The 12,356-nt window shown below is 36.8% G+C and overlaps 1 protein-coding gene across 1 annotated transcript; it reads left to right on the forward strand.

Moving 5' to 3' along the window:
- The first annotated feature begins 10,392 nt into the window (after positions 1-10,392).
- Positions 10,393-11,550, forward strand: LOC141843098 (transcription factor MYB1-like). The gene is made up of 3 exons (XM_074731127.1): positions 10,393-10,525; positions 10,650-10,779; positions 10,874-11,550. Exons 1-3 carry the CDS (start codon positions 10,393-10,395, stop codon positions 11,445-11,447), a joined length of 837 nt encoding a protein of 278 aa, XP_074587228.1. The 3' UTR covers positions 11,448-11,550.
- The last annotated feature ends 806 nt before the right edge of the window (positions 11,551-12,356 follow it).

The raw sequence follows: 12,356 nt of genomic DNA on the forward strand, positions 1-12,356 counted from the left end.
TGAAGTTGAAGGAATTGCAGAATTCAGATCTTTGAGTTGTAATTCTGAAAATAATTGTGAACTTCAGTATTGAATTGAATTGAAGCTGATACAAGGTTGGAATCCATGCTGAAAACAGATTTCAACAGAAGTTTTTGATGAGCTGTGAGATTGAAGTTGGTGTTGCAGTATTGTATTCAACAAATGGATCATATCAGATCAGTTGAATGTTTTAAGAAACAGATATAAGAAACTATACAGAAACAGATTTAAGTTCTGTTTATGCTCAGCAGATAATTTTGGATGTTTATTTGCAATATCATTTAAGTTCATGATAAAACTGCAAAGATGCTGGAATCTGGAGATGTTTGAAATCTAGAAATGCTGGAATTTGGCACAAAATTTTTTTTTTGTTTCAGCAGATGTTGATCAGCCATCAGCTGCAGTTGCTGTTATATCAATTCTGATTTGTTTTTCTTGCAGTAGAGTACTGCAGTTTGCTGTTATATGCTGTTGGTGTTGTTTTGCAGTCTTGGCACAATGAGGCTGATAAATGCTTGAATCTGGAATTGCTGAAGCTGGTATTGTTCTGATTTGTCTGAGACAGACAAAGGTTGAAGTGTGGGGAGAGCTAAGAGCTTGATTACAGTTTTTGAGCAATGGAGAATCTGGATTAAAACTGATCTGATAAGGAACTAAGCTAGATCAATCTTGTTGTTCAGAATTGGAGATCAATCTTGCTGTCAGAATTGCAGAATCACATAAGAGAAGAAAGAGAAAAAAGAAGAAGAAAAAACAGAATGAAGAATGAAAATCAGAAAAAAAAAGATTGTGTCAATGGTTCAAGTAGCAAAAATCTGATAAGTTGATAAATTTCAGCAAAGCCTAATTCCATTCAATTACTTCCTAAACAACAAATTCAGATTCTAATTTTTTCCGAAGCTATTGAGCAGAATGAAGAAAAAAAAAAAAACAGGGATGAAATGAGAAAAAAAAACAGATTGTGCAGTGTGGTTTTTCAAGCTGAGTTTTAAATGTGTTAAGGTATTGAAATGAACTCGTATTTCATAGAAAATTGCAGGGTTATTTGCATTACTAATCAAGCTTCAAACTGGAAAAAGACTGGAAGAAAAGGGAAAGACAGTAGGAAGAAAGGAATTCCAGAAAAAAAAACAGAAAAAAATGCAGAAATTCAGTTATTTTACAGTTGGGTTCTGAAATTGTTTGAGCACTGATTTGAGCTTTAAATGCAGGGAAATTGCAGTATGATAAGCATTAGTAATCAATCTTCATTATGGAAAAAGAATGGATGAAAAACAGTGAAGAAATAGAGAGAAAAAGGAAAGTATCAATTTGGTTTTGAATGGTTTTTGGAATTGAAATTGTTATTGATACTTTGCAATTATGGTTTACTGTGAAATGAATTTTGCTTGCTAATGATTGGTTGCTATTTCTTATCTCTTTTGAAACTTAAATGTGAAGGAATTTGGTTTGTTTGCGAAGGGAATCAAAAGATAGCATATTTGGTGGAGTTTTGAGCCAAAATGAGGAGAATGAGAAGTTTGTATCAAGGAGGGAAATTGAAAGAGTTTAGACCAGAATTTTTTCATGGATTTGAAGAACAAACAGAAACAAATGTGTTACAAAAGAAATGAAATAGAAAAGAGGGCAAGAAGTCATTGGTTAGCATTTAAGTATATCCATATCTACCACTACCATGCATTTTCTTTAAAGTTCCTTTTCTTAACCTTGTTCTTTCTAAATTCTTATCTCATTTGTTTCAGTTCATGATTTCTTATTGTCTTCAATAATCCTTAATAGGTGTGGATTCCAAATCAAGAATGCTAGTGGAGAGTAGAAAACAAGCAAGCCTATGGAAGTGCATGAAACTTAAGTTGCTTGAGTGAGCCCTACTTTACTTGATCATGAATTAGAATTAGGGTGAGAGCCACTGATTTATCTACTGAAAACAACCTTGTGAGAATGAGTGTGGTGCATTTATCTTAATTAGTCATGAAGGATGAAATTTGCTAGGTGGTTAACCAAGAACAAGAGTTTAGTTCATGGACTTAAATTTTTGAGATTCTACAACTTTAGATAATTCTCTTTCAATTGTTTCTAATTATGATTGAGGATGATCTAGGGGGGTACGATGGTAGGAGTTTTTCTTAGTTTTATTGTTTTGGCTTGAGCGGGACGCACAAGGTTAAGTGTGGGGGAATTTGATAAGCTAGGATTTTATGACATTTTATGGATTCAATTTGGATTTCTACATGAAAATAAAATGCTTAAATGACATGAATTGATTGCAATTGTGATTTGTTGAATATTTGGATGATTAATTCTAATTTCTGTGATTTAATGGTTAATTTGATATTAATTGAGCTTGATTTCTTGTAGGGTCCAAATTGAACCACGATTGAGCCAAATGGAGACCGAGTCAAGTCAAAATTGGTCAATTCGATAGTCTTAAAACATTATGATCAAGATTTGGGTTAAATTGGAGCTGAAATCAGATCAATTGGAGCTAAATTGGACGAAGTGGGTCAAATCATGGCTAACTTGGGTTGAACCAGCTTAACTGAGCCGGCTAGCTACAGTGGAATTCAAATCCACGTTATAAAGAGAAGAAACACTGTAGCAAAATCGCGAGTACTGTAGCGCCTTCTTCTTCGCCGTTTCCTGCATTTTTCTTCACGGTTTTTCTTAGGGTTAGCGTAGGGTTTTCGGATTTCTTTCTTTCAAAGTCCATCTCCAGCTTCCAGAGAACAACTACAAGCTGAGTTCGGTGTTAATAGCGATCGGAATCGCTGGAGAGGGTTTCTTCAGAGCATGCTGATCCGCGATCAAATTCCGGCTGTGATCTTCAAATTCAGACCGATCGGAGCTACTATGGTCATCAGATGGCGTTCGTCGAAGGCTATTGAAGCTTCCTGAGCTTTAACTCACCAGAGATTTGATGAATCACAGCTTGATCATCAGATTTTAGATTGCCTCTGTTATGCATTTCAAGGGCGTTCCCTGTGGCTGATTAGATGCAGTTTTAAATCAATTTGAGCTGAGTTTTGAAGTTATTTTTCTGGATTCCTGATCTTAGACCAGATCTGGTGTGACGGCCAGATTGGATTTGGATTGTGAAGGGAAGAAACTGAGATTTCTATTCTGTTCTTTTCATTTCTGCAGTTTCATTTCTGTATTTTTGTTCTGATACATGTTGATTGATACTCAGCTCTGATTTTCAATTGTTGAATTCATTCTGATTTCTGATTTCTTAAATTTTGTTCTGGTGTGATTTAGTGATTGTTTAGTTGTAGTTTCAATTTCTGATACTTGCAATTTTCAGGTTAACTTTGCATCTGTTTCTTTAAAACTTAGTACTGTTCCATTTCATACTGTTCCGTATCAGAGTTTTAGCTTAGCTTTTGAATCAATTAGAGTTTGTAGTCCATTACATTTGATTAATTTCCTTAGTTGAATTCTTGATTCCCTGATTTTATGTTACTGTTCATTGTTGTTGTTCTGTGCCAATTTGTTATATTGTTTTCTTAAATTGAGTTCATACATTTGCATTTGTTTCCTTAAATCTGAATTTCATGTTTCTTGCTTTTGATTGTTGCATTTGTTTCTTTTTCATTTACGTTCAGAATACCAAAACCCCCATTTACATTTTGAAAAACCCAAAAATAGAACGGCATCCTTGCTTGATTCATACAACCTCTCTACTAGTCCTTGGAAAAATACGACTCGTGGCCCCTATATTACATTTACTTGTGAGTTAAGGGTTTTCGATTATAAATTCTAATTTGAAGCTCATTCGTGACACTAGTTTTGGGCTTACCATGGAGCGCTGGTGAGGGTCTCGCCAGAGCTTGGTTCTGTCGTGGTGTTTCAGCTGGATTCTTCAAATTTAACCAATCGGAGCAATCAAGATCGTAAGGAGGGGTTCTCTAAGGGTCCTTGAAGGTTTCCAAGCATTGCATTGCAAGCAATTTGGAGGAGTTTGGCTGGATTTTCAGAATCAGGATTTGCTTTGTTCGGCGCAAGCGAGGAGGGTTTCTGATGCTGCGTTGATTGGAGCTGATGCGGACCAATCTGAGCTGAGATTGATAGGTGTTCCTCTAGGATTTCTGATCTTTGATCAGGCCTTGTGTGACGGCAAGGAGGAGATTGAGATGGAAGGGAAGATATGAAGTTTGTATTTTGTTTTTCTATTTCTGCATTTCCATTTTTGATTTTGTGATTCTGATCAAATCTTGTGAATTCAGTTTACTTGGTTAATGCTTAGCTTTTATTAAACTCTAATTTATTCTGTTTAGAGAGATTAATTTTAAATTCACTTGAATTTGATCTCCTTTACCTGAAACTCTGATTTTCTTTGGCACTGTTCCGTATCAGAACTGTTCATGTATCTGTTCTTTTAGGTTTAATTGGTTGAGCCTTGGTTTTAGCTGTTTGTTAAGTGAATTTGGATAGTTGAATTGCAAATTAGACTTATTACTTTGAACATCAATTTGTTACATGAGCCTAGTTTTTCTTTTTCTTTGTTTCTTTAATTGCATTTCATGTTTCAATTGCTTACCATACTTTGTTCATGTTTGATAAAACTAGATTGTTTCATACCTAGTTTCCATTGTTTCTATTTTAGATTGGTAAAACTAGCATTGTCATTAATCCATTAAATTCTGAATTTACATTTCATTGAAAAACATCAAAATCCATTTACATTCGAAAAACTCAAAAAGAAAAACACACAAGCTCAATTTACACAATTTTTTATTAGTTCTAAAAAAATACGACTCGAGACCCCTATACTTCATTTGTTTTGTATTCCTTGTGGGTTTTCAATAATTAAATCAATTTGAAACCTTAATCATAACATATCAATTCTAGGGTTATCAGAGGCCGCTCGTGAGCTCATCCCTGTTCGAGTGGCTATGCCTTGTGCAATCTTGATCAAACGCATGTGCAGTCTTGGTCGGGTGGCTAGGTACGCTTTGAGACATCATTTGTTATGATATTTATTTAGTTTAATAAAAATATTTGATTATTGACTTCGTAATATTATTTATGTAGGTTTCCATTTGACGTGTTCATAAAATCTTTGAAGATACTCGTCTGTCTTTATCGACTTTAAGTATATATATACAATAATAATTATTTATTATTAGTATTAGATTTTAATGATTTAATTTAATTATTATATTTTAACTATATGCATGTTAATTATTGCATGTTTATGAAAGATATGAGTGATGCATCTTATGTTACTCACATTAAGCTACACAAATATAGATTTCAAGGAACCTTAGGCATGTCTCAAGAAACTTATATCAACAAAATTTTAGAGTGATTTTGTGAGAAATTATTGAAGCAGGTAGGGGCCACCGCCCCCCCTAGCTTTTTGTTTTTTTGAAATAAATTACTAATATTTTAATATATATATTTTAAAATTAATAATTAATTATTAAATATTTAAAATTCGTGGAAACCTGCCTCCGCCCCTGACCAAGTATAACTTCGATTGTGAAGGGTGACAAATTCAATATGAATCAATGTCCAAAAAATGACTTTGAAAGGGAACAAATGAAAAACATTCCTTATGCCTCTATTGTCGGAAGCTTGATGTATGCTCAGGTTTGCACTAGATCTGACATTGCATTTGTTGTTGGCATGTTGGAAAGATATCAGAGTAATCTGGGTATAGACCACTAGAAAGCTGTAAAGGAAGTAATGAGCTACCTTCCAGGGACTAAAGACTATATGTTTGTATTTAGACAAGCTGAGAATTTGAAAGTGATTGGCTACTCTAATTCAGATTATGTCAGCTACATTGATTCATGAAAATCAACTTTAGAATATACTTTTATGCTATTTGGTGGAGTCATGTCTTGGAGAAGTGCAAAGCAGACGTTGACTGCCACTTCAACTATAAAGGCTGAGTTTGTATCTTATTTTAAGGCGACCTCACATGGTGTTTGGATGAAGAGTTCCATTTCAGGGCTTAGAATTGTAAATTCTATTTCTACACCATTGAGGATATTTTGTAACAATTCAATTGTTGTCTTTATAGCTAAGAATAATAAAAGTGAGAGTCGAACTAAATATATCGACATTAAGCATCTAGTTATAAAATAATATGTTAGAGATAAGACAACGGTTATTGAATACATTATCATTGAATTGATGATAGATGATCCTTTGACTAAAGACATGCCACCGTTGAAATTTAAGGATCATATAGAGAAAATGAAACTTGGTTCACTTATGTAATTTTTATTGTAAGAATAATTTGGTTATCAATGAAACTCAATTATGATATTTTCTTGTATTTGTGTACACATTTTGAGAAATACCATTAAAGTTGGACCTTGAATAAAGATAAGGTTTATTCATTAAGATATATTGGTTGAGAAACATTATATAGTGTAATACATAGAAATGTCTATCACTATGATTTATGTGTCTTGTTCAATCATTTAGTGAATGATAAGATATGTGTCAAGTGAGAGAATATTAGAAAAGATTTTAATTATGTGATGGAAAAATTTTTAATAACAAATCTTATCTTATTAAGTGACACCTATTTATTAATATTTTAATTATGCAAGATTTTTATCTTGATTAAATGACCATATATTGTAATATTTAAATGTACATAATTAATCAAAATCCTACCTTAATATGTATATTATATCTTTTATTGAGTACGTGATTATCTTGTCATGATTGCCATAATCTTTGGATTGATTCAATAATAATAATGAGTCTCTGATAAATAGTAGCCTTTAGAGTCCCTAAATATACACATAGTAAAAAAGAATAACACCATCTATAGAAGATGTTTGGAGTGTTTAGAAGACTCTAAAACATTAAGCAACAATAAAGTGGTGTTCAAGACATTCTTCAAAATAGCAATGGCTAGAGGTAACAATTAATCGATCTTTATTTCTGCATTCAGTTATCATGTTTATTTAGTATAAAGCATGATGTAAATTTCTAACATTTGTTCGTATATGTTTGAAGCCCAAGTGGGTTCCCGAGATCAAACTCGGTCGAACATTGACTCTCGAGCCTGAGTGAGTTCTTGAGTTTCTACTCGGTGAACACCTTGCTCCCAAGTCTGACTGGCTTGCTGAGAATGAAGGAATCAAGACTCAACATCCCTCGTAGTTGACCAAGCATCCAGAGCACCTCGAACCCATTTTCGTTCACCCGAACCTCCTGTCCTTAATTTGGGATTTAGGGTTTGCTAGTCAATTGCTACTATCTAGCAATCGATTGCTAGTCCTATTTTAGCCTTTTCATGGCCTAATTCTCGTCTTGCATGGTATCGATTGACCTCAATCTATCATGACTTCATTTGCTTAGCATCTGATCCACCTTGACCTGTCAGGATCTTCATTATCTAACATCTTGTCCACCTTAACGCACCTAGCATCTGATCACCCTTGAACCTACCAGAATTTCCTTTGCCCATGCCAAACATCTTATCTTCCTCGACTTGTTTGAGGAGGGGACTTCCACACTCACCTAACATCTAGTCCTCTTATGACCTACCAGAACTTCCTTTGTCCATGCCAAACATCTTATCTTCCTTGACTTGTTTAGACTTCCACACTCACCTAACATCTAGTCCTCTATGACCTATTATGATTTTTCATACTTGTCTAACATGCAATCCTTTTCGACCTATTAGAGCTTTTCATCCAAATGTCAAGTGTCCGATCCTCCATAATCCACTTAGTTTTCATCCATCTCATGTTAAGTGTCTTGTCAACCTTGACTGACTTGGATTTCGCTTCTTATGTCAAGTGTCAGGTCCTCCCTGACCTACTTGAACTTTTCTCTTACAAACTCCCTATTAGACTTTTGATCACCAAGTTTCCGATCAACTGTGACTCACTTGGACTTTTCGTCTCATGCCAATTCCCTGTTGAACTTTTGATCGTCAAGTGTCTGATTAACCGTGATCCATTTGAACTTTCATATGTTGTCAAGTATCCTATCAACATTAATCTACTTGACTCTTCGCTCAACTAACTTAATATAATGATCAACCATCAAGTATTTCGATCAACCTTGATTAATATTGATCAAACTTTGAAATTTTAACTCGAGTCAACTCGAGCTTGGTCAACCTGATCAACCTTGATGAGGGGTCGATTGCACCAATAATTTATAAATATGAAAAAAAAATAAAAAGATGTGAACTTATTTAAGCTGCTTACACTTATGAAAAAAATTAAAGCTCATATAGTTTGTAGTTCTTTTGGTACTAAAATCTTCTACATAGTCATTTGAAACTTCTATTCTTTTTGCAACTTTCATACCACTTGGTCTTGTACTTGAAACTAATAATTTTTTATCTAACATTAACATTGTTATATTTTAGTGTGATAAGACATATATATTACACATGTTAATTGTATCTTTTGATCAATTTTGTATGTTCGATGATAGTCTCTTACAGTTCCAAACTAGGTCCGATTTGGATCTAGCCGGTGGGTGAGATTAGTTTGGCAAAGCCCAAACGACATCAAAAATTTTAGAATTGTTGACAAGACAATCACCTAGTTAGTTGAAACACACTATCCTTCGATTAGACTTGGGGATAAGCTTGGAATGTGATAGAGATGACAGGGGCCACGTGGCAAGCTCGGACTCAATCAACGCGAAGCCAAGTCAGCCTATTTCAAGATTGAGCTTGGATCAAGCCAACCCGACTCACAACCAAGCTCGAATCAAGTCGGTTGGACTTAAGACCAAGCTTGAATCAAGTCGATCAAATTGGCCGACCTTAAAGTAGAACCGTACAACCACGGCCCGACTTGAACTGAGCTCAACGGGAGACTCAGACAAATGGGTTGGTGAGTGGGAGACGTGGCACAAACGCCTTCTAAGGATGTGGGTAGACAGATGCACAAGACGTGGCATGGATACATTCCAAGGATGTGGGCTGACGTACGCGAGAAGTGCCAAAGTGCTCGGTGAGGGCTACGCCCACTCTTCCAAGTTAATATAAAAGGTGCATGTACAGGTACACACACAATACAATTCTACTAGTATATTATTTCTCTTTCGTATTCTTCTTCCTCCTTGCAGGGGTCTGATTTGAGCGCTCGAGGAGTTTTTCCAATGTCCGCCTTAACCTCCCTTCTAATTGATCTCTTTGGTGTACTTCTCAGTTTTCCTAGTGTGTTCTATGTTGCTTAAGATCCCCATAGAAATCGAACGAGTTCTCAACAAGCACCTTGAAGTCCTTTCATTGCTCAGCCTAGCAGAAGACTACTCGATAGGAGCTAATCCAACGAGAGCCAATTCTATCCGACAGTAGCTGACCCAATAGAATCCAACCCATTCAGAATCGACCTATTAAAGATGACTCGATAGGAGCCGACTTGACTCACATCCGGCTTATTGGAGATACTCTGCTTTGACAATCGGAGGAGTCAGTCCAGCCCTTGATTTCAATCGAATCAGTTGGTGATTAAATTGGGTTAAAGCTTAAATCTTATGAGGACGATGGGGCAATGCACTGCATGAAGTTACCTTTCTTGCTCGGCCTTTATGCAAGGTGTTTTAGGGGCAAAGATACGATTCTGCGATCCTCTTTCCCACTTTACATGGCCATGTTGGGGGTAGTTAGAGCAGGACCAACCAACACAGCCATGACAATTTAGCATCCTATTTTGGCATTTACGAGCATAAAAGGCAATACAGAAAAAACAAATGACTACGTTGTTATTTGATTCTCGAAGCTCAAATTAGGCTTGTTCGTATATGTTTGAAGGTATATTGAATTTTTCGACACATTTTCCAAATTATTTACAAATTTGATCGGTTGAGACATACTCTTAAGTAAGATGCTAACATCCGTGGTGGCTTGGTGATCGAAGAAAATGGAAACTTTGCTCTTCTACTTTCTCCTTGTCAACTTAAACCAAGAATTCATTGTCTTGATGTAGAACATCTTGAACAGTTGATGGAACCAAAAGAGTGGAAAATCCGTAAAAAGCCCAGTCTCCAACTTCAAACACACGTTGTTCCATACTTTAATTTGTAAATGTCCTCCTTGGGTAACCAATCAATGTACACCAAACTTTGGTGCTCTTCCTCAATTATTATACGCTAACATTTACCACACCTTCCTTACTCCTTTGTTCCTTGTCCGTAATAAACTCTAATTAAATATGCTATCGCCGTCTCATACACACACACACACACACACACACACACACACACACACACACACACCAGTCCACAAAGCTTTTCCATGTAGATTTAAAACAACTGTAGTCTAACTACCTTGCTATCTAACTTTCAAAACCAATAGATCCCAGAGATCGAACAGTGGCCTGCACCTATATATGCTGGCAGAATTTGATCCCCCTGGCCTTGCATCAATCTAGAGAGATGGGGAGGAAGCCATGCTGTGCAAAGGAAGGACTCAACAGAGGAGCATGGACTGCTCTTGAAGACCAGATCCTTGTGTCCTACATCAAGACTCATGGAGAAGGCAAGTGGAGAAACCTCCCCAAGAAAGCAGGTGATCTGCCATCCCAATTAACCCACACATGATAGTTAAATCTCCCTGTCGAATGGTTACTTATCATCGTCATTCACATAATTAACTGCTGCTGTCGCTAAGATTATTGAGTTTGGCGCTGCAGGCCTGAACCGTTGCGGGAAGAGCTGCCGGCTGCGGTGGCTCAACTACCTGCGACCCGGCATTAAGCGGGGCAACATCTCCGCCGACGAGGAGGAACTCATCATCAGGCTCCACAAACTCCTCGGCAACAGGTGGCGTGTCGTACGTGTTGAATATCGAAGAGGGTAGTTTTTAACAATAGAATTAATTGACATGTTTTTGGGGCCGGGCATGCATGCACTGCAGGTGGTCTCTGATCGCAGGGAGACTACCAGGGCGAACAGACAATGAAATCAAGAACTACTGGAATACAACCTTGGGCAAGAGAGTCGTCGGAGCCTCGTGCCAACCGAAAGGCAACGACGGCCTCATCCCCGACTCCGATTCATCTCCAGAGGCAGCAAGAACAGGAGCAGCTGCTGCCGGTCCAGACAAGAACACGGTCATCATCCAGACCAAGGCCCAGAGGTGCACCCGGACATTCTTCCACCACCCACAAGCACTTGAACTCCAGCCTTCATCTCCGCCGCCGCCACAAGCACTGCTTACTTATTCGCAGCAGCTCCACCAGCTGCTGACATCTAATTATTCTTCCTCACAAGTAGCGCAAGAGGAGGAGATAGTCCAAAAGAGCGCAGGAGGAGGAGGAGACTTGGTGGAGGAGCCATGCTTGAGCATGCCGTTTGACGACGACGTCGCCTTCGTCTCCCAAGGACCGAGCGAGAACTTCCCCGACGTCGAGTTCGACCTATCTTTCATGGACTTTCTTCTTGACACGGAGGAGGACGAGTACTGGACGAGCCATCTGCCGGACATGTAGCAAACATTTTCACCACAAATTCCACTCTTTTCAAGTCTTTGTAATTGCAATCCACTAGCCACCAATGGAATACTCAGCCTTCAATCAAGACCATGTATAACGAACAAGGCCAGTAAATAAAATAAGGAAAGGAAAAATATCCCTACTATGAGTGGGATTGCTACAAGTACTTTTTGACATTTCATGGTACATTAACATCACCAAATTAATTTCTAGTCCATTTTTTTACACATTTATTCCACTAACATCCAAATTTGTATTGTCACGTAATTAATGTGTTGACTTGTCAAATAACTAAACGACAGTACGTGTGGCATTCAAGAGAGATGTCCAAAGAAAAGATGATGTGTTGCCTATATAGCAGACCGATGACCTAACGAAGACAGTCTAATCGATTGCGTCTTTTTTATCACTTTAAAAGTTTAACTCGGGGATTAAAAGTTCAGAATATTCACCTGTAATTACTTACTTTAGAATTAATGATGCAATCATCTTTTTATTATTATGATAAACTTTTCATATGCAAGCCATTGTTGCGGGATTGAAGTCACTCGTGTAACATTGAAAAAATGTGGAAGAAAGAGGACAAATTCTACATAAAAGAATATTTTTATTATCTATAATAATAATCATCATTGAGTAATATTTTCTTTACTGAGCTCATTAATTATTCTTCCTCATTATTTCGATGTATATAACATATCAAATGATAATTTTAATAGTCATGTGGTAAGCGAGTGTACATTTCGAGATCAATTTTCGTATTTACCTTGATGAAAATCTAAGAGGACTTAAGCTTGTTTCTCTTTTCGCGGATTTAGCAAAATTTTGTGGATGTTGACTTCAAAGCGCAGTGGAAACTCTATTTTTACCTTATGGTCCGGACATTGCCGATGGTGAGTTCGAGTG

The sequence above is a fragment of the Curcuma longa genome, chromosome 12, assembly GCF_044706935.1.
Source record: "Curcuma longa cultivar G26 ecotype Majalengka, Jawa Barat chromosome 12, ITB_CL_G26_1.1, whole genome shotgun sequence".
In the NCBI taxonomy this organism is placed as follows: Eukaryota; Viridiplantae; Streptophyta; class Magnoliopsida; order Zingiberales; family Zingiberaceae; genus Curcuma; species Curcuma longa.